At 42.6% G+C, this 27529-nt stretch overlaps 1 protein-coding gene across 1 annotated transcript in view; it reads left to right on the forward strand.

The window, feature by feature from the left end:
- The window catches only part of LOC125973630 (anosmin-1), a 45767-nt gene extending 25289 nt beyond the window's left edge, over nt 1-20478 (forward strand). The window contains exons 4-14 of the mRNA XM_049728020.2: nt 379-601; nt 4559-4743; nt 5217-5346; nt 7486-7691; nt 9560-9704; nt 10652-10804; nt 13901-13989; nt 16186-16357; nt 16833-17053; nt 17981-18122; nt 19502-20478. Of these exons, the coding sequence (XP_049583977.1) occupies nt 379-601; nt 4559-4743; nt 5217-5346; nt 7486-7691; nt 9560-9704; nt 10652-10804; nt 13901-13989; nt 16186-16357; nt 16833-17053; nt 17981-18122; nt 19502-19560 (1725 nt within the window). The 3' untranslated portion in view covers nt 19561-20478. The remainder of the gene's footprint in view (nt 1-378; nt 602-4558; nt 4744-5216; nt 5347-7485; nt 7692-9559; nt 9705-10651; nt 10805-13900; nt 13990-16185; nt 16358-16832; nt 17054-17980; nt 18123-19501) is intronic.
- Nucleotides 20479-27529: the final 7051 nt, after the last annotated feature.

Consider the following 27529-nt stretch of genomic DNA (forward strand, 5'->3'; position numbering starts at 1 on the left):
AGCTGTTATATTTAATTGAATAACTCGCATAACTGGATTACAAGAAGTAAAATCTCTGCCTCAAAGTTTCGCAGGAATCATTTTTCCATGTGGACTAATGTTACTGCAGTTGGTTCAGTTAGGGTTCAGCAAGCAATGTTTGCAAATAATCGCAAAGCTCCTGTTGTGCAGACAATTTAAGTTAACTCATTCATTGCCAGCTCTGTTAAAATTCAACTTTGACATCTATAGCTGTCAATGGCAGTGAAGGAGTTTTAAAAAGCAAAATTGTAATGAGCCACTAGTCAAGATTAGATTTATGCAAATTATAATGTTTACGTTTGAATTAAAATTGTTTGCGCCATCGAGATTTAATGCAAAGGACATACCTTCTCCCAGCCCCTCTTTCCCAAGAAGCACTACGAGTGCCTCACCAGCTGCGAGTTCCTCAAGTCCATCGAAGGTGTGAAGCAGGGCGACTGTCCCGCCCCGGAGAAGGCCAGCGGCTTTGCGGCGGCTTGTGTGGAAAGCTGCGAGGAGGACGGCGAGTGCTCGACCGTCAAAAAATGCTGCTCCAATGGTTGTGGCCACACCTGTCAGGTCCCCAAGAACCTGTACAAAGGTAAGTGAAAGCAAACAAAAATGAGATTTAAAAAAAAAAAAATCTAGTGGGATACATCGTGTTTGGTAGCACACATTTAATACAAATTCAACAGAATTATTTTTTTTCTCCACTGATTGCATGTAGATTTGAGTATTTGAGAAGATATGGTAATCACTGGATGACCCTAAAGTCAACTCCTATTACTCCAACAGCTAAGTTGTGTCACTTGAGTGGGTTGAGTGAGTTGTGAGGGTGCTGAGTTGTTAACTGACACACCATCGCACATCCGCTCTCAGCACGTTGTTGTTGTCGTCGGTCACTCAAGGCCAAATCGAAACACAGCGGGCAATCGATCTTTGAACGGCGGCCGCAATGGCCTGCTTTTAATCACGCCGCGGCAACCGTGCACACATATTCCCTGTGCTCAGTAATGACCGGCAAGCGCACGTGATCCGGAATGTGAACGTATGGACGCAGATGGTGAAAAGATCTTGAGAGAGAGAGGCTCCAGTGGTGGATGTCATGCCCCCAAAAGGTGAACAGAATGTTAATGTGGAAAGATGAAAAGAGCGCTAACCTTGGAACATTCCAGTGACCCCAGTCAATGAAAACCATCCAATGTGTTTTGGAGACCTTTATATACGGGCCCGCCTATGCCGTCATTGAAGGGAGCACGTGACAGCTAGCTGTCGCCGCCGCGTTTACACAAAATTACGCCAACATTACGCTCCGACGTTCCAGTGAAATTGTTCTTGTGGCCTCTCTGTGTCAAAGGTCTAATTAGTCGCTCATGGTTTAAAGGGTATAATTGTTTCTGTGTGTGCACAAGCGGGTGATGTGTATGCGCGTGGAGTCATTGCCATGATGATCCGTGATGCTGGAAGCTATTAGCAAACACAAGCAGAGTGAAATGGAGCATTTCCCCTGGTGAGATCATTCTCAGATGTGTCCAAGTGTGCCTGAGCATTTCGGAACCCCCAATGGACTTTTGATAGCCAACAAAGGTCGTGTTTTTATTGAAAAACATACAATATTTTGTGAATGTGTGATATTCAATATATTTTACTGGACCTCAAAAAACCTCAATGATAATATATACAATCCATGTTACTCGGGCTCATTTGAAATAGCTTGGGGTAAAACAATTTAAATATACCAATGGTATAAAATAACCACAAAAACTCCTGCAGATATTTGAAATGAGCTTTCTACATGATTTTATTAGTTTTTTTTTATGAGAAGAAGAAGAAAACTATTTTAACTGCCCCCCACAAAATGTAAATTCTAACAAAACTGCTAACATGCTAATATACCAAGGTAACAGCCTCTTTGGCAGATTAATCCAGATTTTGCAGTAGTTCAAAAACCAGATGTTTTTAGCCATCATTCTGTGCATCACAACAGCTCACTTTTTATTCACACACAACCACGAAACTCATGTATATTCAGATGTTTTCTTTGGCAACACTCACTTGCTTTCCCTGATTAACATTTACTTCATGGCGCCTCTCCACATTCCCAATACACACATGGTTGGTTAATTGAAGACTTTATAATGAATGCTGCATGGTTGTATTCCTTTAAGGTCCAAGCAATTGGATGGGGACCAGTCAAGGGTATACCTCAGGGAGTAGCTCTAATGCAGAAAAGTGGTATCAAAAGTGTTGGATGGAACATTATAACACACCGCCTTTACACTTTCAATCTCACACACCCTGTGAAAGGCTTGGTGCGTGCACTACATTGTAGTCATCCATGCCCTATACTGATGCAACCCGAATAATCATCTCTCACATTAATATGATGGGGAAAAAATAGAGCGTAAAATGTCAACGTCCAAATGATTCAATTGAGTGAAATCTAATGAACGTTTATTAGCTTATCCGCCATCCTCAGCCGACATAGTGTTTGTCTTTCACTGTCCGTGATTAGCACAGTCCTAACGGCAGCTTGTGTGTTAGTGGAGGAAATGATTATTGCTGGCAAGGTTGACTTGAATGGACCCCCAACCCACCACTCCACCCCCACCCAAATGGCCCTCGGACAGCAGAGTTACATCATGGTGCCTGGAGTAAGCATGCGGGACCATTGAAAGATGAACGCTGTGTGATTCTTGGGAGCGAGCCCGGCTCTAAAGTTATCTTTGGAAGGCATAAAGCTGCGAGAAAGTGCATTTGATACCCTCCCACATTTTGCGGAAGAAGCCAGGCTGCGAGCACAGATGTGCGCTGGTGTGGTTTTGTGCGTCTGCAGCAGGAGGACTTGGGTGACTTTGTGAGAAGATGAGCTAAGGCGGAGTGGAAGGGAGGAATGCTGCGGTTAGCCAGGCGCACGTCGTGGCGCAGGAAATGTGACACGTCGGTCCAGCGGCGCACGCAAACAACACACAAGCCGCCGAGTTGTGAAACCGCAGTACAATGACCCCCAGCTGTACGCATGTACGACGCTGTTATCATAGCGACTAAACAAAAGACACCGCATAGCGCTCAAGGGGCCCTTTCTTCATCTTCCAGCGTGTTCATCCAATCCCATTTTATGAGTTGCAATTAGATGAAATGCTGTGAAGTCAAAACACGGTCTTGATCACGCTGCCCACCAACAAGCGCTGCGGTAGCCTCCGACGTGCCTTGGACGCCAGTGGTCCAATATAACGTTCTAACGGGCTTGACAGCTTATTGACGATGCGGTCAAATCCCTTTCTCATTATCAGCAAAGCTGACGCTCTTATCTTCTACTTAATGGCAGCAAATTCAGCCTTGGATGAGCTTTCGACTGATCTCCTTCACTTAATAAAGCTTATATTTACCATGCGAAGACTTTACAAGTGCAGTGATGCAAGAGACCGTGCATGTGAGCAACTGCTAAAACACACCACTGCGGCCAGAAATCTCTAGAGGTACTACAAGATACTACCAACTTATCTCGACATGGGTCTACTTGTTATGGAAGTAGCAGCAATTTGTGTGTCCAGCTAATAAACTATACAAGTGGTGCAAATTCTCAATGTGGTCCAGTCTTTGTCCCCGTATCCCGAAGCTGGCTCTCTTATATTTGACTTAATGGCTGACCTCCTGCTCATGATGAAGCTCACATTTTCTGCGCATAGCGTGTCCAAGGCTCAATGCAGTGATGCAAGTGAGCAGCTGCTAAAACATCACCGTGGCCAAAAAAGTTTCAAAGAGTCATTGGTTGGCGGTACTACCAGGTACTACCTTATTCGTCTCAGTGCGGCTTAACTTGGTAATAATAAATAATAAAAAACTTGGTTTTGAGCTGATACCATACAGCGGATTGTTGTTTGAAAAGTTCCGAAAAGAACCTTAGCCTGGTTATTTTATCTTCCGTACTCACAAAGAGTAACCACCAACGGATTTGTAATCATCACTGATACATTTCAGGATGCAAAGCCAGACAGATCAATAGTTCAGCCCCCCCCATGAAAAAATTTGTATCTCTACCATGACCAACGTGCAGAGAAGTAAATACAGGAAAGCATCATTCTCCTTTATCTGTTAATCGTTCCGACTGATGCAGTCAATACGTTTCTAATGTAACGTTCTAAAGTGCTTGAGAGTTTATTGATCAAGTCGTCCAATCACTATCTCATTATCACCGTTCCCATTTTCTACTCCAGAAGCACTAAATTCAGTCTTGGATGAGCATTAGTCTGACCTCCTGCACTTAATGAAGCTCACACACACACATCCAGTCTGCGGCTTCAACTCAAAGGCCAATTGCAAAGAGCAGTGACGCGAGTGAACTTTGACGTTCGCAGCTACTAAAACACACCGCAGCGGCCAAAAGTGTCACAACCTGTCACAGTCAAGAGAAGAAGCTGTTGACCCTCAGCGTGGATCCCAGTGAGATCATGTCTCGTTCTCAAACGCCCGTGCTGCGTTTTATGTATTTTTGAAGTGTGTTTTGCGCAAATGAATAAAACGCAACGTTTAACTTCCAGACCGCTGTTTTCCGCAGGAGTCCCTCTGAAGCCGAGGAAGGAGCTGGTGTTTGCAGAGCTGCCCTCGGGTCAGCTGGAGATCCGCTGGTCCTCCAAGTTCAACATTTCGGTGGAACCCGTTCTTTACGTGGTGCAACGGCGCTGGAATTTTGGTATTCACCCCAGCGAGGACGATGCTACTGAGTGGGAGACAATTGCACAGGTACGATAACTTTTCAGTACCTATTCATTTGTGCTGGTGGTACAGTTCAAAACACAAAATGTTTATTTAGCTGTCTAATCACAAACCATTCTTTGGCACTGACTGGTGGTGTCCTCAGCAACTCGACACAAGTGAGATAAGTTCCAGGTCACCTGTGACTCAAATGAGCGTTATGCAAAACAAACTTGACCAAGGTTGACTGATTTGAACTCAACTGTACCGTTGCAAACTGAAATGTAAACTCAAGGTAGCGTTAGTGTGTCACCGTAGCATGCTACAGCTGTGAAACTACATCACCGTGGTGACGGACATCTCCACACAGTCGCCCATTCCTCAAAGTCACCTCGTCTTTTGAAAGTTCCACCGAGGAGAAACACGCGGATGACTGATGTGGCAGCAAACTCGCACAGAGGCTCTGACCCAACGCGAACCCTGACCCCCTGCCGGTCTCTCTCTCCCCATCTGTCCCTCAGACCGCCGAGGAGCGGGTCCAACTGGCCGACGTCAGAGCCAGCAGATGGTACCAGTTCAGAGTCGCTGCCGTCAATGTGCACGGGACCCGCGGCTTCACTGCGCCAAGCAAACACTTCCGCTCCGCTAGAGGTGTGTACGTACGTTTTGCATGTGTGTTTATGTGTGCTGGTTGTGTGGTCTCACGCACTCAAGTGTCAGTTCCTGCTTGACACCCACTGACCTCCATTTGTTGTGCTTAAGACCTTGGAGCAGGTGGAGCTTTTGGCTTGATTTACATTTTTGCTTTTTCTAATCAAAACATTTATTTTTATTTCTACTCACTGTTATGATGTGGATTTGTTGTTTAGGCCTCCGCTGTCTAAAAACACGCAAACTGTACAGATGGTACTGACTCACTGTACCTAATGTTGTGGCCAATGAGATGAACAAATTCAAAGTGAAACTGTATATAGTCAGTCATTCGAGTGCTCAAAACCTTTCATTACCAAATTCAATTACAAGAGGGTTTCCCCCCCTCCATCCCGCTTCCTTAGAGTCACGCGTAAATGTAATATGTCTAAATTAGACGGGATATTTCGACTTCCAAATGAATTTAAGTGTAGTCTTGGCTCCCAGTGAGGTGACGTAACTTTTTTTTACTTGCCGTAGATCTTTGCTAGAGATTAGCGTCATGTCGCTGCCTCGTTTTATGACACTAAACAAGTTTGTTTGACGTGTTGGCAGAGCTGCGCACTGAACATTTTTTTTTTAAATCCAGATACCTCACTTAGATTAGGAGCTACTTTCCCAACCGAAAATTCATTAAGAAAAAAATGTTGAGCAGTGGAAAGCTCAGGATAAGCTTACAACCACCTGGCTTTTAGTTTTGGTGGGTTGTCAATTATTTGGCTTTTTTTGTGTGAATATTTTTCTATCCAAAGGCACGTGTCCTTTAAAGAGACTCTATTCCAAAGTCAAATACATATGTGTCTGGTATTACATGTGTTGCCTGTGTATGTGTTGACCCGCACTGTCAATCCTTCATCATGCATGTGCTCCCCAGAGCATTGTGGATGGTGCTCCGACGGAGCGCGGCACAGGTGGAGAAAAAAGAGATTCCGCTTGGGGGAATAGAAAGTGATCCCCAATCAGGCCAATCAGTGGCAGGACATTGATAGATTGATGGGAGCTGTCATGGCACTGATGAGTTCCCGGGCGTTCGGTCACAGCATCGCTATTTACATAGCCTGGTCCGTATCATCTGATTGCAATTTTGCTCCTGCTACACTTTTTTGTTAAGGCAATTTGTAAGAAGGGAAGGCTTATTTGTCTTGCGCCGCCAACGTCAGCTGGTATGCGGAGTCCATGTGTCAGTGTGTGTGTTTGGAGTGGCTTAAATGTGTTTCAGGTGGCAGAGGGAAGGAGAAAGAGAGCGAAAGAGAGAGAGAGAGGAGTCATTTTCTCATTATCCCTTGCTCTGGGGCCTGGCAAGTGGCCCTGCCTCTCTCTCTCTCTCTTGATCTGTCTCTCTTTCTGACATAGCCGCACAGCAGCAGTCTCATATAAAGTACCCTCAAGCGATAGTTGAGTATAGTAATACAGGACTAGTATAGTACCGTATTTTCCGCACTATAAGGCGCACCTAAAAACCTCAAATTTCCATTCATTGAAGGTGCGCCTTATAATCCGGTGCGCCTTAGTGCGGAAAATACGGTAATAGAAAATGAATGGTAGACTATAAAGTCATGTTGTTACATATAATTTGAGTAAAAGTCTAACGGTGTTTAGATAGCAAAAGGAAATTTCTGAGATAAAATCTTAATTAAGGTACAGACCATGAAAATTGTACTGAGGTGCAATCATGAAGTATTTGTAATCCGTTCCTTTACGAGACTGCCAGCAAGAGACATCGCCGCTTTCTCTCCGCCATCAAAAGCGAGAAGCGGCACAGCAGCGGGAACATACGGAATCCGCTCGCACGTTCATCACGGCGATGCCAAGGCTGGCCGCCATGTGTTTGTTAACCCCTGACCACTAGTGCTGTCGTAGTCGTGATATGACACCTGTCATAACATCTCACGGCGCATTGTCAGCGGAGGGCTAATGACTTTACAAAGTGTCATAGCAGTCACCCCTCTCCTCCTCAGCCAAAGTGGTGAAAGGCGTTCTGGCTGCAAATGTAACTCCACCTTCAATTAGACTCGCCCGAAAGAACCTCGACGTTTTAAACATCTGCAGATGTGTGAAATTTGTCACCCTCGTGACAGCGTTTGCTCCTTCGTCCTCCAGACCCGTCCGCCCCGCCACGCCCGAGCAGCCTGCGTGTCACCAACGTGACGCAGGGTGATGAAGGCCTGGTGACAGTTCGTCTCAACTGGAGCTTGCCAGAGGAGCCCGACATTCCCATACATCACTACAAAGTGTTCTGGAGCTGGACCGTGCCCACCAAGTCGACGGTTCCGTCCAAGAAGAGGAGGAGAAAGACCACCAACGGGGTAAACGCTCCCTCCCAGTCCTTTCTCCTCGCTTCGTTTTCCGCTTTCCGACATTATCTCACTCAAAGTGCCCCTCCTCGGGATTCTCCAATGTTGCATGCGAAGCCATCAATCACAAACAGAGTCAGCTCTTCTGTTTGTTGCTTTTCCTTCCGCTGACTGATTGAAGAAGCCCTTCAACCCAGTTATGCTTTGAAGGAGGACACATTAATTGTGACTCATTCACTATTTCCACTATGATTGGGTCGTTATTTACTGTACTTCAGACACAGAGGCTACTAGGAGGCTAAAAATTGCTCTCTGACTTTATTTATTGTATGTCTTGCTGGCACTCATCCTTTCTGTTGCTCATGGTGTCTGTGGCTTTATGACATGGACCCATTTTATTTGCGCTTATAACACCCAAGTAGAAATGGTAAACAGATACAACGATGTGATTGTGATTGCTGTATCAACTAAGATGGAAATAGTATAGGAGCTTCGTAGCCGATGACAGTAATGCCGTACTAACTTTATGCCTACAAGTGTTTTTCATCATGTAATATTTCCCTACGACTAAGAGACTACAAGCCGGCAAAGGAATGAAAATATCATAAACTGAGGACCCCCTGTACTGTCTTCATTGATCAGGCCTTGAGAAGATCAGTCTTCCCCCCCCCCCCCAAATTAAAGACATCCATCGCTCATACCACAGCACATTCCTCCTTCTATTGTGCGTCGATCACTGTGGAGGTTTTTGTACAACTTAGCCAAGTCTCATAATTTACTACCGCGTTGCTGAAATGTATATGAAATCGGGCTAGTAAATGAGAAGTATAAATCCATGGCTACATGCAGTATAAATTATTTTCTTTGACATTTTTATACAGCCTTTGAGATGCTGTGTACATTTCTGCTAAGTTACTCCACTTCATTTTTTTCTGGAATTCTTGGTTGCGGCTAACAAATGGACTGTGATGAACCACTTTAGGAATGAAATGTTTGCATTGTACATCATTCGGAATATTGCGTCGCCAAATGCATTTTCGCTAACTAACCTGTGCTAAAATGTTTGCAGTAAGAACAAGTTGGTATTCAATCATTTGATTGTAAAACTCTTTGCTGTACAGTTTTAACAGAGTAATCAACTGCTGTTAGCGTAGAAAACCGACGAAAAACTGCCAAGAATTGACATTTCCTCTAAAAAGATGTATAACTGCCAATTTAAATTGTTTAAACTGCAGCGATCCCAAAATCAGAATCAGTTTCATTTGAAACTCATCTTATATCATTACCCTTAAAATAAATGGCTATTTGATTCCCCAAAAATGTAACATAAGTGCCTGAGTACATACAGAAGACTTCCACTAACATCCGCCCGTGAAAATCATTTCATTAGGGATAGACACGCAAAACCTGCTAGTCTAGACAACACATACACACCTGCAGAGAGTCTTCTTCTGAATTAGTTTTTCAAAATGAAGAGCAGATGCGGCACCGAGAGTCGAGACATCAGACACCTATTGACACATGTACTACTGGTTTCCACTTTGGCACCTTGGGGTCTTCCAAAGCACCCTGCTGGCCCAAGAATGTCAAAACACGCATGCAGTCAATAATAAGAGCTCATCAAGGCTCACTGTTGCCCCTGGAATGCAAGAAAGCCAAGCAGGGGATGGAAACCCTGGGAGGCTGTGACAACACGGCTCCCTCACGAGGCCCCGGTGGCTATCTCCTCACCACGAGGAGGCCTCCACATGTGTTCTTCATAAGAAGGGCTTTCCCGCAGGCCTGGCTTTGGCACAGGCTGAGCCTCAGCTCAGATGGTGACAAGCATTTGAGAAAGAGCTTCGGCGACATGACTCAAATGCCAACCTCTGTCGTCACAGACTCAGAGCTGGGTGGACCTGGAGGCCCTGCAAGTCAACAGCAGTTACACTATGGAGCTGCAGGCCGTGACGTATTGGGGACAGGTGCGACTGAAAAGTCCCAAGGCCTTGCTGCAGTTCAGCACCACCCAGAATTCGGAATCAGGTAAACACCACAGGACTTAGATAATATTTATCTGTTCCTTCAGCTGCTAGACTTTTATCACCCATTAGTCGATGTCATTGTGAGTTTGATGTTTGTCCAAGAAATTGGTTGCGCTCATTGTCATGCATATGCCTGTCAACGAGAGTGTTTACATATTAACTAACAGGTTTGCACAATTAATTCTACGCAATCAATAAAACAGTTGATTAATTATGTCAGACGTTGCAAGAAATTGAAACTTGAGAATCAAATGCAAGGCGCAGCATAAAAGGACATGTCAACTTAAAAATAGCAATCCATTAAAAAAACAAAAGTCCAGATAATGTTTGTGTCAAAGGGAAAGAAGATGTCTGGTAAAGAATATTTTTATACACTTGGGAAGTGTAATTTACTTTGAGACCAGCATGGTTAATACAAACTGACATTTCTAAGCAAACAGCAGATTAGCCGAGTGAAAGCTGGGAACGAAAGAACAAAACAAAGAGATATCAAACATCAAAAATTGTTGACTTTGACTAGTATGAACATTTATAAAACATGAAATAACTCTAAACTTAGTGCGATATTTGTAAAGCAAACTGAATCAGCTTATTATGCGGCGAGTAAGTCGTGCTCTGCGTGATATTGCTGATCTGTCGCTAAAGTCAGTTTTTCCTTAAGTTTGTTTGCATTCCGTTTGCACAAAATTCTTCTTATTAACTGTTAGCAGACAGACTAAGCCTCAGTGCTACAAGCATGCACATTTTTATGTAGCATTGAAGTTGGCTGCATTTGGACTCAAGCCTGTTGGTACCTATCCAGCTCCTCCGGCACATAAAGAACATGTTGTAGCAGCTTGATTTTGACAAGGAAAGTGTTGTCTTTGTGTCGCCACGTTGCGGCCATGACAGAATCAATGTGCTGTTTCAACTGCAGAAGCAAAAACTGTTTCCCATTTCTTTCCCTAGTAAAATCAGGGCACAAGTCAAAGAAAGAAGAGATACCCCCCGCCGGACCAACCTTGGCCAAGGCAAAGCGACCTTCTGGCCCGCTGGAGGTGGGCACACCCTTCTACCAGGATGGCCAGCTGCAAGTCCGTGTCTACTGGAAGAACCGCGGAGGTATGAACAAAATCTGTATTGATTTATAGCTTTAATAAAATCACATTAGCACCCCGTTAAGGTCGAGAATGATGAATGCCGTAATAATGTGTTATGCTTGGCTCTTTTCAGCCAAACAATGGAAGAATCTCTTCATCGTTACCTGATTGTTTAGATGGACTAAATGAATCAATGTGTCTATGTGTGAGGGCTAAAGGGAGGAAAAAATGGTGTAAAACGTGCACACGGACTGGCAGAGCGGAGCCACTGTTTAGTAAAGAACAATAAACACTCCGAGTGGGAGCTGCGCGATGGGATTTATTGACAGCTGCCTTTAATAGATCCCCGCTTAGGCACTCCATTTTGTTTTGCAAGAGCTGATGTCACACGGCACGGGAAGGCTTGCCCGCGTAGACATGCCTGTCCCAGCGGCGTCCATTTCCCAAGTCTTGGGTTAATACCGGAGTGGAAATATGGAAGCCTTGAAGGCAACGCTCTCAGGGTAACCTGTCAAATCCCATTGGCTGCTCCATGTTCTGTTACTAATCTATGTCACGGGCCAAGCCAAACTCTACATCCCGGAGTCAAGAATGCAAAGCCTGGCTTGAAGGGAAAGGCCTGGTGAGACACCAACTGCTGAATCAGAAGAGAGAGGCGAGGAGATGGACTCGGCCCAGAACTGTTCGCAAAGGTTGGCTTGGAGCGCCGCTAACTGCGATCAATCACGACCGGGGAATCACTGTGTTAGAGAACACTGTAAATCCTCATCCAGGCTCCTCGTTTCTTTTCGTCTGCAGTGTACAGTATGTGCCGCTGCCATTCATTAGACTTGAGGGATGACCCCGGTCTTTGGCTCCGGCAAGCCTGGTTCTACTACTGTAAACACAAAGATGGCCCGCCGAGTTGTAGTCTGGGGACATCTGGTTTGTGTGACAGACAAAATGAAAGGACAGGTTAACTGGACCGTGATTAAACCCTCATTCATCGTGATCCAAAGCACCTCAGTTCTTTGGGGTGTCTCCAAAATGCCGAAGCTGTGTACTTGTTCAGATAATATATCGCTGTCCGCCCAACACGCAGACAGAAAGCTGTAGACCGACGGCGATGTCGGCAGTCTGGTATCAACTGTTCTGATTTATTCCATCCGTACGGTCTATACTCTTTATTCTGCTCAGGGTCATAGGTGAGCTGGAGTCTAGCCCAGGCAAAAGGCGTTTTACACCTTTGACAAGGGCAGACGACCATTTACACTCACATACACTTCATCACTGAATGACTTGGCCTCTGGTGTGTCTGTAGAACAGCAAAGCAAAATGCATTGTGGACTTGATCAGATAATATATCGCCGTCTGCTCGACATGCCGACAGCGTCAGTCTGGCAATGACAACTCTGATGCCATCCAGTCATGAATTTTCTATAGGTCTTGTCATATCATAGTCACAAGGAGCTGGAACCAAATCCATAAGGCAGATTTTAGACATACTATACGGAGACAGAAATGAATCTATGCTCGGCTTCTGGGCTGTTTCTTGAACAGCAAAGCGAAGCTTCATCAGATAACATGGCTCACACCCAAACAAAAGTCTGGACGGTGCCAGAGCCGTCTGGTAACCGATAGTTTTGATCATCTGTTTGTTAATCTGTCCAATCAGTTGGTTAGCACCAGTAGCTAAAACCAAACTGCGGCAGGGTTTCTACTTTCTGGACCAGAATTTGACACCTCTGATCATACGGCGCATAAACAAATACAACAGCATGGGACTTGAAGTCAGCCGAGTGAACCACGACACCGCAAATGTCTCGAGAGCTGCTTCTGTTCTGTGTACCTGTTTTTCGTTTCCCGTTCCTTGTTGTACATGTCATCCTCTCTCAGTGCCAGACACCATATCTTCTTTATTTACTTCCCTCCCCTCTATTTCCTGGTACCCTGTAATTCCTCTCTTCTGCTTCCAAAGAGCTAAAGGGCTCCGGGTGCCAACGCTGCGTCTAAGTCTTCAAAGGGCCCCTTTTATCTCCCCGCTGCAACCCCGGCCCCGCTGCAAGGCGAACGCAGCGTTGTTCAATTATTAATCAGACACGTTTTTGCACACATTGGAGCGACACAGTTGAATGAATAATGAATTTGGTAACATTAGAGGAGGGCCACGCCGATGATGAACTCATGAGAGCTCTTTTACGAAGGCTAATGTGTCCAATTAAGGTCATTTCGGCTGTACCGAGGAGGATTACTATCTTATTTTTTAGTCACTTGGGGTCCAAACTGACATTTTGCCAACTTGATAGCAAACAGCTGCGACGCCGTCGTCCGTGCGCATCTGTCCACTATTTACGTGCTGTTAGATCTGCTTTAAGGCTCTACCAAGTCCCGGAGGAAGTATCTGGAAAGATTTTCGGCTGTTAAACGCTTCGCTCTGCTTACTAGCTAGCTGCTAACTGTGTGCGTTTGCTGCCAAATGTATGGTGTAAAGTGGCCTTTTAGAGATTCCTCCCAAAACGCAGCTGCAGAAAAAAACAAGCAAAGGGAAAAAAAAAAAAGAGACTACATTTTCTTGGCTAAAAAAAAAAAAGTGCTTAGTGCGTCAATGCATGGATTTAGAAATGTAATCAGTGGCAAAGTTTTTAAGTGGAAAAGTTTCGACTGCTTTTAGAAAATAGGAAGAGAACGATAAGTTATCTTGATCTCAAGATGGGAGTGTTGTCATTTAATCGTTTCAGCCTGTCTAATGAAATATCTTGTGTGTTTAATTTAAAATTGTCAGAATACAAAAACTGGGGAATGGGGCAACTTTCGACATCTTGCTAAAAAGAGAAATACTTTAAGTTAGCCACTTCCACTTTGACTGGCAATAGAAAAGTTATTGTTATTGACTCATCTCTCAAGCATTTACGCTATTAAAAGTAAAAACGGTGAAAACAGCTCATTCCCACAGACAAATTGCTTGTTCTTTTCCAGACCACTGCACTAAAACAGCAATGTTTTTTTGCTATAAAGAAGTAGTAAAAATGCTTTCTGCCGTTGATTGCCAGTTCTACAGCGCTACAAATAACTACAAACAACACTATTATGTGATTTTGTTTTTCTTTTTCAACATTTTCCCTCGTATCTAACATTCCAGAGCCTGGAATGAACCGCTACCACGTCCAGTGGATGCCTGAGTACTGCCACCACAATGAGACGCGGGGACCAGAAAAATCCTCCACGCAGGTTTGTTTACGGCAACCATTTTGCACCTTTTACAACGTGACACCTGGAACATCTCATGCGTCCAAAATGGACGTAAACATGTCAAGAAGTGTTAACATTGCTGAATAATTCAAATATCTATTCAGTTATTCTGGAGTCTTCACCTGCTCGTTTAAATGCGGCAATGTTAACATTACTGCAGTGACTGCTGTCTCCAATCATTTTCCTTATTTAATGGTCCTTGTAAATTTAATGTACCAGATTTTGACCTTATTTAATGATCTGTGCTTTCATTCTCGTCATGCTGCCATATTCAAATTGTGCCACTAGGGAGCAAAAAAAATGCAGTTCTATCAATTCAACCCAAGTCAGGGTTTCCCAAAGAATTTGGTTTGGGATCCAACATGGTTTGTGGGTCAATTTCTAAGCAGACATGCAGATTATTGCCAAATAACGTTTTAGTTCTTGTTTAGATTCCAGAAAGGAACCAGATTCTAACTTTGGTCTTGTGCTGAAAATGTTGGGCCAAGCTTGCTGAGGCAGAGCCTCATCAGCAGCCCTGTGCGATGCAAAGCACGTGCCTCCCCACCCTCACCCCTCCCGTTTTTATTTGATGCTTTAGCCCGGACAAATCTTCCACTCGATGAACCCGAAGCCCAATGGCACTCGGCAAATCAATGGCTGTTGTTGTGAACACTCTAATTCAGTCTTGTGGTCAGGCGATTGGGGTGATAGCCAATAAAAGGCATTTAATAAAGCAAATGTTCCGGGAATGGAGGACAGCATTGAAGGAGCCTCCACTCCAGGCTTCCTTTTAAGAGAGTCAAGGGAGGTGAGGGAGGGCTGGGGGGCTGTTTGGGCTCAGGCTGATACAGGATGGCAGAGACCTGGCCAATCAACACATTCTTTGGGGAGCCCGACTGTGGTTGCTTGGAAATATACATCCTGCTTCTATAGGTTGGCTGGGAAGGATTCCAGCCGTGTGCTTTCATGTGAGCGCAGCGTCTTTCTCATTCACTTTTAATCAAAGCTGTTTGGTATCAGAGAGAAATGTACACGGTGGCTCTACAGGGAGCACCCTGTTCAAGTTGAACTCTACTTTTTTGTCCAATGAGAGATCATAATTCATACGTCAGCGATATTTCCTTGAAAAGGAGATGAGAGATGCACTTTTTTGGGTGCTGCATCTAAAAAATGTTTGAGGATGTGCTTATAATGATTTGGTTCTCTGGTCTGGACCAAAGCAGTTGCATTGCTTTTGGAATAAGTTAGTGAGGACAACTTAATTTAAAAAAAAAAAAGGGAAAAAAAGTTCAACTCATTTTATAGATTCCATAGACTGAAATTAAAATATTTCCTGTTCACTTTTATTTATCTTTTTATAATTTGGCAATTCAGATAATGGATGGATGGATGGATGGATGGATGGATGGATGGATGGATGGATGGATGGATGGATGGATGGATGGATGGATGGATGGATGGATGGATGGATGGATGGATGGATGGATGGATGGATGGATGGATGGATGGATGGATGGATGGATGGATGGATGGATGGATGGATGGATGGATGGATGGCAAAAGGTTAAAGCTAAAAAAACAACCTTTCACCATCTCAAGACATTTGAAAATTATAAGAAAAAAGGAATCGGTTTACACCAAATATATTTTCATTGTTGGATGAATTTTTACAGTATAAGTTGGACTTTTTTTTATTATTATTAAAAAGAAACTACAATATTGTAATGTATTCAGATGCCCCACTAGCTATATCTGAATGTGACCAAAACATTCCTGACATTTCAATTCTTTCTACTCAACATTTTGAGTCTTGTGGTTTGTGCTGTCTTCAAATCTCAGCTAAACTGACGGCTCGGTTACAAACGGGCCGAGACCGACCTGTTCAAGTGGTCTCAGTCCGTTTGTTTTGGTTGCGTTCCAAGTTTAGGTTTGATAATATTCACACTTGATCACGCAAACCACCAGAATTCACACCCTGAAAGTGCGTGTTATTTGGCATAGCACACAAACAGGTCTGGCCACCGAATTATCATAGTGAAAAAAAAAAAAATGAAAGCGAGGTTCTGAGCCTGAGCGGGAATGTGATCTGCCTTGGCGCCGCGCTTTTAATTATCTCAGAGGCTCGGTGGGACGTGACCCCCGATGTCATGTCAAAGTCATCAACGGGACTCAATGGTGTGTTTCTTGGCTCAGGAGAACTACATCAACCTCCCGGGCCTCTTGTTCTCCTGCAAGTACAAGGTCACAGTTCACATGCTCAAGTCCAAGAGACGCTCCAAGGAGGAGAGCATCACCTTCCTCACGCCGTCTTGCGCTACCATCCGGAGCAAGACTCACAAACACATCCCCTGCCCGGGAGAGGGAGGCAAGTATTGAGATATTTGACAAAGCCATCTGATTACTGTTGATATAACAATTAAACTCTGCAAGTGTATTCAATCAAGGTAATGAAATAAAATCCATAAACTATCAAAACAAGATTTCAACATTTTGGGATTCTTGCCACCTGGGGGAAAAAAAAAAAAGTCTGATTGAGCCAAGAAATAGTCTGGCACGTAACACCCTGCGCAAGTGTTGGTTTATACGGATCTCTGTGGAGCGCAAACCTCCTGCAAGGCCAGTGTACAAAAACATGTATTGCAGATGTGATTGATGGAGGTTTTGCAAAATGTCGTCAGAGATATGGATGAAAAAGCATCGTCCTTGGCGGTGCTATTCAAGTTTGAAGTGTAATTTAGTGATTCCCCTTTGCTTTATAGATAGCATACCGACCTAAAATGGTATCAATCTTCTACTAAATACTTGGCAAGAAACTAATTTTTTTTTTTTTCCTCAAACAGCTGCAACACTTCCTAAAGTTTTGGCCAAGCCTGAAAATTTGACAGCAACATTTTCCATCAACGGAGGAAATATCTCCGGCAGCTTCCTGTGGCGTGTGTCTCGGGTGGCGGCCCACCAACGCATTACGGGCTTTCAAGTCACCTGGGCTGAAATCACCACTGAGAGTCGACAGAATAGCTTGCCCAACAGCATCATTTCCCAGTCCCAAATCTTGCCTCCGGTAAGAAATACCAGTACCAAATTGTCACATAGCTCAGCTCTTGTTTCCAGGGTAACACTTTTATCCCAACAAGTTAGCAGTATTCTCCTCAGTTTTTGTTGGAGTCTCAATTGCATCATTAAAAAAACAAAAAAAAAACGATCCCCTGATTTGCTGGTATTTAAAAGTGTGGAGTGACTCACAATGTCAAGACTGTTGAACCAAACACAAACAAATGGGTTTAAAACAAGCCCCGAATGATTAATTAATTAAAAGCGCATGGTCTTAAACTACTGCAAGTTGATTCTTCAATAATTTATCATACTCTATAGACAAAGTTTAAATCACTTCACTAGCAGAAGTAATGTTAGCATATGGTAAAATTATGATCTGCACAAGAGACTCCTTGATCACATTGCTGAATACGATTAATCAAGAAATCTGTAGGGTGTTTGAAACTCCGATAAGAAGCTACGATGAATTGTGAAACAAGTCGCTTGTGTTTCCGTGAGATAGAAGCTCCCAGGTCTTGTGTTTTATTTCTCAGTGTCGAGGCTGGCTTTAGGTTAACGCCCCGTGGCCTTCCTTTCATGAATCTTGTGCGCAGACAGACGCTCGGGAAAAGCTCCGAGACGGCGTTGTTCTCACACTCTCATATCGTTTCATCTGCCTTTGCGTCTTTTCGCTTTCATGCTCTGCGAGAAAGAGAAAACGGCTTTTTGACATCATCTGGCTCCTTCAACAGTACGGTGCGCCTATCTGCGCCTCCCAGCCTCCTGAGCTCGACTATAAATAACGCCGCCCACCGCACGCTTTATCGAGCCGGCTGCAGAGACGAGAGCGAGGCGGCCTTATGAAAGTCGTGATTTGTTTTTGTCTGAGTCCTCTCTGTTTGCCAACTTTGGTTTGAATTGCATCTGATTGCGTGTCTCTGCGGTCACTCGGCAGGATCACAATCTGCTCGTCGTGTCCAACCTGCGGCCGTCCACCTACTACAGACTGGAGGTGCAAGTAATAACGAGCGGAGGGGAAGGCCCCGCCACTGTCAAGACCTTCCAGACGCCCAATGTATTAGCAGTCAATCAACACCGTAAGTATGAGCTCACTCCTGACACTTTTCACATCAGGCTCTTCCCACCATTAACATTTCAAGCTGTTTCAACATTATCAGATCAATGACGCACTACAAGATGATTAGCCCTTTTGGGAACCAACCATTCATCCGTTTTCTATATCATCTATGTTGTTGAGAATTGCAGTCAGACGGAACCTACAGACTACATACCAGACGTAAACGTCTTAGTTAAAAAAAATTAAATACAGGCAAATATTACCACGAACGTCCATATTTTCATAAGCACAGTACTTCCTCTGACGTCCAAGCTGTCATTTAAAATTCAAACGAAAACGAACCCATGTCCGATGCGAGGCCAAAAAACTGCGACGTCGCAAATCATTGCGACAGGCCCATCTCTTTAAATCAGATAAGCCTTGCGTGCGTCCATGAACGATTGTGACAATAGACTTTTATTGTCAGACTTTATACATATATCAGTCTGCAATGTGACATGCTAACTGCAATATGTTGAATTTATCGATTCAAAAGTGAATTTCAGACGTTTTTGGATGGTACGCTGGCATTTTATGAGAATAAATGTGTCGTCATGGCAACACTGTCTCGCCGACTCGCCAAGGGCACTAGATTGTAACATTTTAACAGAATTTGATCCAACAAAACAAAAGCACATGAATGCTATTCAATGACAACTTTGTAGATCCGCTTTATTATTATTTAGATACTAGTAGAATTTTTAGATACTGGTACTTAACACACCCTTTGGTACAAACTAACTGTGCTTCAGCACAATATTTATTTATTGCAAATAATGTATCTTTGCTCATCTATATGCCAGTGACCATTAGTGAGAAACAGAACAATTAAATTCTCTTCCACTAGGGGGCAGAAGGTACAATTAACCTTTGTATTCACCTGTCATTCATATCACCAGATTAAGTTCGAGGAAACTGGCTCAGGTTTTACACAAAGTGCATTTGTGAGTAAACTGTGACAGGATGATATCTACTATAATTTATTCATTTTTCCTGACGTTTTTTGTTTTTTCTAACGCAAAACGTGCGCCTTGGCTCAAGAAATGTAGAGAAACATTTTACTACCGAGAAGGACAACATTAAAATGTGACAAAATGGACTTTTGCCTCATTGTGTGTGGGTGGAAAATGGCAGTGAAATTCAACGACGCCATGAAACAGGAAACGAATAAGCCCGCAAGCTCAGAGCTTGACCAACAGTCTTGTGTGTGATGAAAACGTTGCCTTGAAGAGATTCATAGCCGAAATGTATCAGTGCAATAACATCTTGGGACACTCCGATGTCCTTCAACCTCGCTATAAAAGAATCCTGTGTCGTGCATTTCACAGCTTTAATCTGTGCCTTTTTCCTGCCCCCAAGGGCCCAGACTCCGGCAACACCATTCCCATCACCAGAAACCATCGGTCGAAAGACACTGAGTCGCAAAGTGAGGCAAATCCAGTCGTTCTTTCCTTCCCATTTGTCAGAGACTATCCGGAAAGAAAGTGTGGAAACGTGAACTGTCCCAAAAACCGACGCCCCCGCCACACTCCCTTTTCCATTTACGAAACAACAGTCCTCTTCTTTGAAAGCGTCACAAGACATCCTTTTCGGAACCCCTCTGAGTCATCACGTCAGACCGGTGTACAGTTTTGACAATTTTACTACAAAGTCTACTGTTGTGTATTTGTTAGTACGCAGCTAATATGGAAGTCATCAACAACAGCAGCTTGTGTACAGTTTGAGGCGAACAGAGAAAAAAACAATATGTACGTCGTCGATTTGTGAAGAAAAGCACGAGATCTATTTATTTTGACCGATGTTTGGTGTCACGGTTGTCTAATCCAGAATATGTCACATAGTTCCATTGCATGTAGTCCATTCGACTTTTAAAAATGCGCTTCAATCGGAGAGCTTTTGCATGGCGACCGTTTGCATTCTGTTGGCATGAAAAAGAAAAATTTAAATGGTCCTTTTTCGATATGTTAGCGATATTCCTTTAACGGATTAACAAAGAACTATACTGGGAATACTATGTAATGTTTATTAATGAAATTATAACGTGTGGAAATGATGCATTGTACATCTTGGCTGTAGAAATGTTTGTCGTGGAACAGTCAGTGAATGTTTATATTTATTTATGTGTGTATTCCAGTTTGATTTGGATGTGTGTGGATGTGGATGTTGTGTGTGTTTTAGTATCACTTTTGAATGTTTTTTTTTTTTGTCGGGAAGCAACACAAATCTTGTAAAGACACTTTGTAAAAATGGAATTGTAAATACAGTCTTATGTTACATGTTATTTTTCCATGGTAGAAACTACAAACTGCGAAGTAATAAAATAATCCTTAACCAGATCCTCTGTGTTGTTTGTTCAGTCCGAGTGTGTGAGCGGTAAATAAACACACGCCTCCCCGCTGCGCTGAACTCTTTGGCCGTTACCGATGCTTATTTTGGCTCACAAAAACCCCACCGTGGCATCTTATTCACAGATGGCTCCAGGAGCCGAGGACATGCGCCCTCCGAGTCCAAATAAACAGGTCATCCAGCGCAGTTAGCGCCGCAGAGGTCCAGCAACCTTTCATCAAAATGCCCCAGTGTGTTTGAAAAGTGCTAAATGCCTCCTACGCTCGGTCGCCTTTTGCCCTCGTAAACCCGGAGAGTGGAAATGTTTACAAGAAAATAAAATTTGGAATTGAGTCTCAAGAGTCTCGCCTGTATTGTAGCGGTGAAATTGCCACTTGTGGATTCTTGTGTGTCTAATGGTCACGTCTATATAGCGGAGAAGTGAAGGGTTTAATGTGACTAATTCTTCTGGAAAGTCTTGCTCAAGTCGCCTAGGAGGGTTTTAAATTCTCGCTCTCAAACCTTTTTGTGCATACTACTATATGTTTCATCAGGAGGATGTTTAGCTCAGTGTGACACCAATGTAGCACATGGTAGCTTTTCTGTCCCATTTCTGGAAATTTGAAGCGGAATACTTCATCCTCCCTCTGGAGGTGAGCCCAATATCCTACACAGATTCTTCATTCCCACGCTTAGGTGAACCATCTCACATCTGACATCCGTCTCGAAACTATGAGGAATAAGACTGACAACCCAGACTGGAATCTTCTAGTGGGTGGAAAAACATCAATTTTACCACAATACAAAAGGGCTCAGTAGTATTCATTTCTAGTGATTACATGCTCTGTCTCTGTTCCACTTCAGACACTCATTGCCATGGAAACCAGAAGACGATAACTAGCATGTACGTCTTGAGGTGAGTCACAGTCCCTCAGATATGAAAAGACTATACATTGACTATAACACTATATTTTATATTTGTTATATTTTTCTTAAAAAAAGGTTAATTTTAACTGAATCCATAGACATATTTCTATTTTATGTAATAGGAAATTTTGTCCATATTGCCCAGGAATTTCTGTCACTCTGTTACGATGCTATCCAAGTTCACAGCACACTCACTTTCCTTTCAGCAAAGGATGGCTTCATGGATAACCATCCCACACTCCATTTTCACTCGGCTCTGATGAGTAATAGCCTCAATCTAGAGCTGGATCTGGGTCTATTGACTGAAAAAAAAAAAAAAAACCCTCGAGTGACAAGACATCAGAGTGCCAGGTACTTGAGCAAAGACCACTCGTGCAGCAAACCATCCTACTACTTCTGACACCCTATTCCAAAGGCAAGCCTCTTTACAAAAGCTAATGGTTCACTTCTGAAAACAACCTTTGTTAGCCAGATTTCAAACAAAACATGAATTGTCACCTGAAAAAAAAGTCATAACATTCCACTTTTGGTCCAAATTCCAATGTGATCCCAATAAAATGTATGTTTTGGAAAACAACTAGATTCAAGGCGTTGGCTGCGTGACTAAGCCTCCATGTTTTTTTTTTTTTTTTTTTTTTTTTTGCAGTTGTATCTTATTGCCAATAAGATGGCTAAGAACGTGACTTTACCTACTCACAGCAAAGAGATATTGTCTGGATAACCTGGATGGTCCTTTTCCCTATTTGCCTGGAGCGCTTGACAAGCCTGATTTAACCGGCGCTCACTAAAACAATTTGAAACGTGGGTTCCTCAGGCCAAGGCACACTTTTCCATTTTATGTCAGAGGATCTCAGATGAGCTCAGGCTCGGAGAGACGTCGGCGGCGTTTGTGGATGCTGATGATTTATGGCCTTCGCCTTGGATGGCGGCGTCTTCACGTTTGTAGATCCGGCAACAAACTATTTTTTACTGACATCATTTTTCCAACGTGCTCCTGAGCCCAAGCAGTAATATCCACAAATACACTCATGACTAGTTTTAAAACGGTGCTGCCTGATGGATAGCAGGAGATCTATTGTTGGTTTTCAGCACTTACCTGGGCCTTTTGATATGTCAAATTCCAAAAACTCTGGTTATTAAACACATAAAACCCCAATTAAGAAATTGCTACAAAAAGAATCATATTCATGCCCAACTCTTACGCTCACCTGTCAAAAATGTACTATTTTGTTATTTTTTGGACACTGTTGCCATGGTACCCATTACAGAAACTGGCCTTCAACTTTAGAGTAACCAGCCTTTTACTAACACCATTGTGGCGAGATACAGGAAAGCAATAAAACGGCACATTACCTCACGGACAGGCATTCAATCAAGCCAAAAAAACTTATTTATACAGTGCTCGTGTAGCCAGAATCATACATGCTAAATGAACTCCATCATTTACCACAACTCAACAGGTTTCCTAACACAGAGCTCTTCCAACCACTGCAAGCCACATTGGACCGCAGAAATAATAATAAAAAAGATACAATACAATAAAATGACCAAAAAATAAATAAAAAATCACTCGTGTATTTTTTGTTCGTTTATTAGGCGCGGCTGAAATGTGTTTTATTTTGAAAAATCACCGGATTCTTTCCATTCAAATAATGAAGAGCTCACTAGACGCATGTCAAATTACCGGTGTGAAAACACAAGCTTGCAAAAATGAGAAATCACCAGACGTGTTTGGAAAGGATCCGTTTCGTGGGGGAAGGCGCAGCAAACGTGCAACACAAGCGCCTATGCACAGAAAGAAAAAGAAAGTTGCATTTCACAGACAATACAAGAAAACTCCCCTGAAATATGGATCCATGGTGACAGGTGATTACCACGCACCAGGCCCGATATGCAGCGAGTGACTTCCCAATGAATCAATGACGACTTCAAAATTGATTCATCACCAAATAAATGTGAGTACCTTGAGAGCGTCATTCATACTTGATGGCATTGCATATAATTAAGAGAAGCGCAAGATATACAATATGTACTTGTTTAATTTTGCATTTGGTGCGTGGGCAGGCACTCCAGAGACTCAATATATATAAAACAAAATGTTGTCCATCCGATTTCCCTTTTAAAAGCTCCAACATGAACAGAGCGCTGCAAAATGAAAAAATAAAAAATAAATAAATAATAATATTAAATAGTAAGAATTCTTAGGCTAAGGGTGATGACCCACTGTTGCACTGCTAAATGCAAAAAAAAAAAAAAAAAAAAATTAAAAAAATGAGAGCAGTTACCAAATAACATTGAGGTTAAGCAGTTTGAACGTGAACGATATTTGTACTCAATTGAACATGTCATATTTCAACCTTTTGGTAATCAACGTGTTTATATGACATGTAATGTAATCTGCTTTCTTGTTTTCAACATCCATGGAGACGTCATTCTGCATCATGAACTAATAATTCAAGAATTGCTTAAAAGGAGTTTTAATTGGCAAATATGAGGTTTAATCCACTGCACCTGAATTTGGGTCACAGGGAGGACATCTTGTTTTGCAATGTTGTTCACCCACCTCCAACGTATGAATATTTAAAAAAATATACAGTTCATCGACGCAAGAAAGCCATCAGGATCCGATCCAAGTGAGCTCGATTAGACATGCGTCCAAACATCATAACAGCGGCGCCAAACCGTGAACCAAGGAGGACTTAGACTGAGGCCAAACGAAGCCTCCGAGAACAACGGAGCGCTGCGATGACGTTAAACAGAATCCTTTGCAATCACGGCAAAAGTATCCAAACGCAGCAGTTGGAGTTTCTCCTGTTGAGCTTTCAATTCCAATGTTCTTTACATTTTCAAACCAATTCCTTGTATTTCTACATTGGTCATGGGGCTTCCAGAGCATGTATGAAAGGCCCCGAGGTGTGTTTTTGTTAAATTCATGCATGTGTGAGAGGCCACATGTTGACGTCTCTTTTTATTATCTTTCGCCGTATTTCAGTGAGACCATTTAAAGTTGCTAAATTCATACAAGAAGCATTTAATAATTAACCAATCTTACAGAAAAAGATCAATTCACTTTCATTATTTCCTATAGGCACAATTGTTTGTAAATTCAAACAAGGGTCGTCAGAGGTCGAATGGTGTTCCATTCAATGTTTTGGGCGGTACCACTTAGTCGTCTGGGATCTTGTTTATGTACACTTCTATTATGTCACAGATGATTAGTTCTACTTGGTCGTTTTATGCTAAGCCTGCTCTCTTTTCTCGGCGCACAGCCAATATTTAGCCAAGTCTCCTTTTTTTCCTCCCAGCTGTGTGAGCCAACTCTGTTTTGCTCTCTTTTCAGCGCTGTCACATAGTTCCCGCTCAGTACACAGCAAATAGCACTGCCCTCAAGTGTGAAAAGCTCCAAACAAAAAGGGCATCCAGCCTGCTTTGAGGCTTGTTGCAAGATGTCCAAGTCTCAGAAGTTGCAAAGGAAAAAGGAGGAGGAGGAGCGTGGTTGTGGTGGGAAGGGTTGGGGGGGGGGGGGGGGGGGGGGGGGGTGCAACAACTCCATAATAGGTCAGTGAAAGCAAATGCTTTGTGTGCAATGTTAGCAGGTCTTATTCACATTTCATGACATTGCATTCCTATTGGACAAGTCAGGCAGGGCATATGGCTTTGGAAATTAAACACATCATATTGCGGGATTATTTGTTTGGCGTGCCGCTGGCCACGCACATCCATCCCTTCTGCTTGATTTGTAGAGAACAGAGGCAGCCAGTTCTTTCAATGGCGTTGAGCAAAGCTATGCCGTTTCTCCTACACAACATCCCAAAACACACGCACACGCACACACACGCACAGCCAGCAGTTTCTGCGGATTAGCATTGCAATGAGCCGTGTATAGACGTTAGCCAAACACGGGCCACCCTATAAAGCAATGACTGTAACGCTACTCCTCAATAGGAAGTCCAACAAATGGAACAGTGATTTGAGCTCATATTTTTGCACTATGTCATGCAAAGTTAACTTTATGGTGAATGTAGTATATTGGATGCCAGACTCAGGTGGAGGATAAAATAAAAATTCGGGACATTGGGCAATGTTTTCATTAACTTGTATTTGCTCGTTACGTATGGTGATGAAAGCATATATATATATATATATATATATTGCAATATGGTATTTTTGTAAAAGGGTTAGCGCTAAGGCTGCTAACTACTTTACAAAAATAAACGAAGAAAAAATATAAAATAAAACGAAGTTGCAAACAAAATATCCCTGGTGAAGCTAACGATGCATGAATCTTTTATAGATAATGAAATTGTTACAGTGAAATATAATGAAATAAAATTATTTTATACTGGTATCGCTTTTATATGATGATACAAACAAAGCAATGGGAAAGGGCTATAATTTAATCCACAACCATTCTTTTGAGTTGGATTAAAATGTAATTCATCGAAAGTATTTTAGTGAGGATTCCAAAGTACTACAATAGGAGCACAACCGGGTGCTAATCCAAATTAGGATTGTTTAGCCTTGGGTGGAGGTCTGCTTTTTTTTTTTTTTTTCTTTTTTCTTGACACTGTTCACAACCTGAATGATTTGAAAGGCTGATGTGACTCTCAGGTCATAAAGCGGAGCCAGACGTTCCCTGCAGATTACAACCACATGGACTCCATCTATTTACCATCCATCCACTCTGGGTGTGATGAGATGGAATATATTGTCTGTGAGATTGATGAAAAATAACCGCAATGTTTTCCCCTCCTCCTCTTCCTCCCCTGCCACCATTAGGGAGAGCAATGTACCTTTAATGCTGCGGTTAGGTGAGAAATCTGACCTTGCCCGGGGCGGCGGCGTGTTTCTGCTTAGGCTCTGTTGAGTGGGACCAGGCGGGGGGACAACATGAAAGGCGCTCTGTGTCGGCCCGAAAAGATGTTCGGTGCAAGTCTAATCAAGACCAGAGAGAGTGTGGACGGACCCGAGAATATGCTTGACACGTTATTCTGCGATGCATTATCGGCAAAAAGATCAGTGCTAACGTTCCGATTTGTTCCTTTAAGATGGACTCATTTGTGAGTGGTGTGCCAAACAAAATGGACTGATGATACTGAAGTGATATTGCTTTTGAACATTACTCTTCAATATTAAGTCGATCAGAACAAATCCACAAAATCAAACACTTTGTCTTCTTTGTTTTTCGAGTGGATAAATATATATAATATATAGCGCCCACTTACTTTACACAATCATTTTTCTTTTGCATCATACTGTGATGTAACCAAACACAGTATTTTTCCAGCACAAGTGTTCCTTTCCAGAGACAGCTTGTTGGAGGTGTTGATTCCTGGCAGTGAAGATAATGTTGGACTGCGTTGCAGGGAAAGAGGCGTTTTTCTGTTGTGTGGGAGGCAAAATATCACAACATCACGCTTCTCTTGTGCGGGAATCATACTGTTGAAAATGTGAAGGTCAAGTGGAACAAAGACACCCTGAAACATTTTAGTAAGAGGAATACAGCGTTTCTATTGGGCAACATTAGTATCGTGTGCCTAATGAAGTGGTTTGTGAATGTTTAATACATGCCATAAATGAGGTGCATTTTTTAAAAGAAAATCAATTAGTAAAGCACACAGTAAAATAATATAAATAAAGAAAATATGTAAAAAAAATGCTATTATTATTATTAATGGGTTAGGTTTTATTTCTACATATGATGATATTATTATTATTATTATTATTATTATACTTTAGGTCATTAAAACATCCCTTTGTGCTCGTGTAGTGATATTAAATAAATTGGGCCTTTCACAATGTTTGAATTATCACCAAAATAAATTATTTTCCCACTGACAAGCAGAAGGGTAAAAGTCAACATGAAATTGTTGAATGTTAATTATATCATTTATAATAATCATTCAGGGATTAAATTGACAATTTAGTAAACCACAGTTTTGAATAAGTGTCGCATAAAAGCAGTTCTGTGGTTTAAGCGTCAACCGCACAATCCATCAACATACAACGTGGGTTGGAAACCTATGACCCGTGGACCATAGAACATTTGAACCAGCATGCCATGGAATTATAAAAGCAATAAAACCTCAGAGAAAATAATTCTGAAGTAAGAGGTGAAACATTTAACCTACAAAA

Source organism: Syngnathus scovelli, chromosome 8 (genome assembly GCF_024217435.2).
Source record: "Syngnathus scovelli strain Florida chromosome 8, RoL_Ssco_1.2, whole genome shotgun sequence".
Classification (NCBI taxonomy): domain Eukaryota; kingdom Metazoa; phylum Chordata; class Actinopteri; order Syngnathiformes; family Syngnathidae; genus Syngnathus; species Syngnathus scovelli.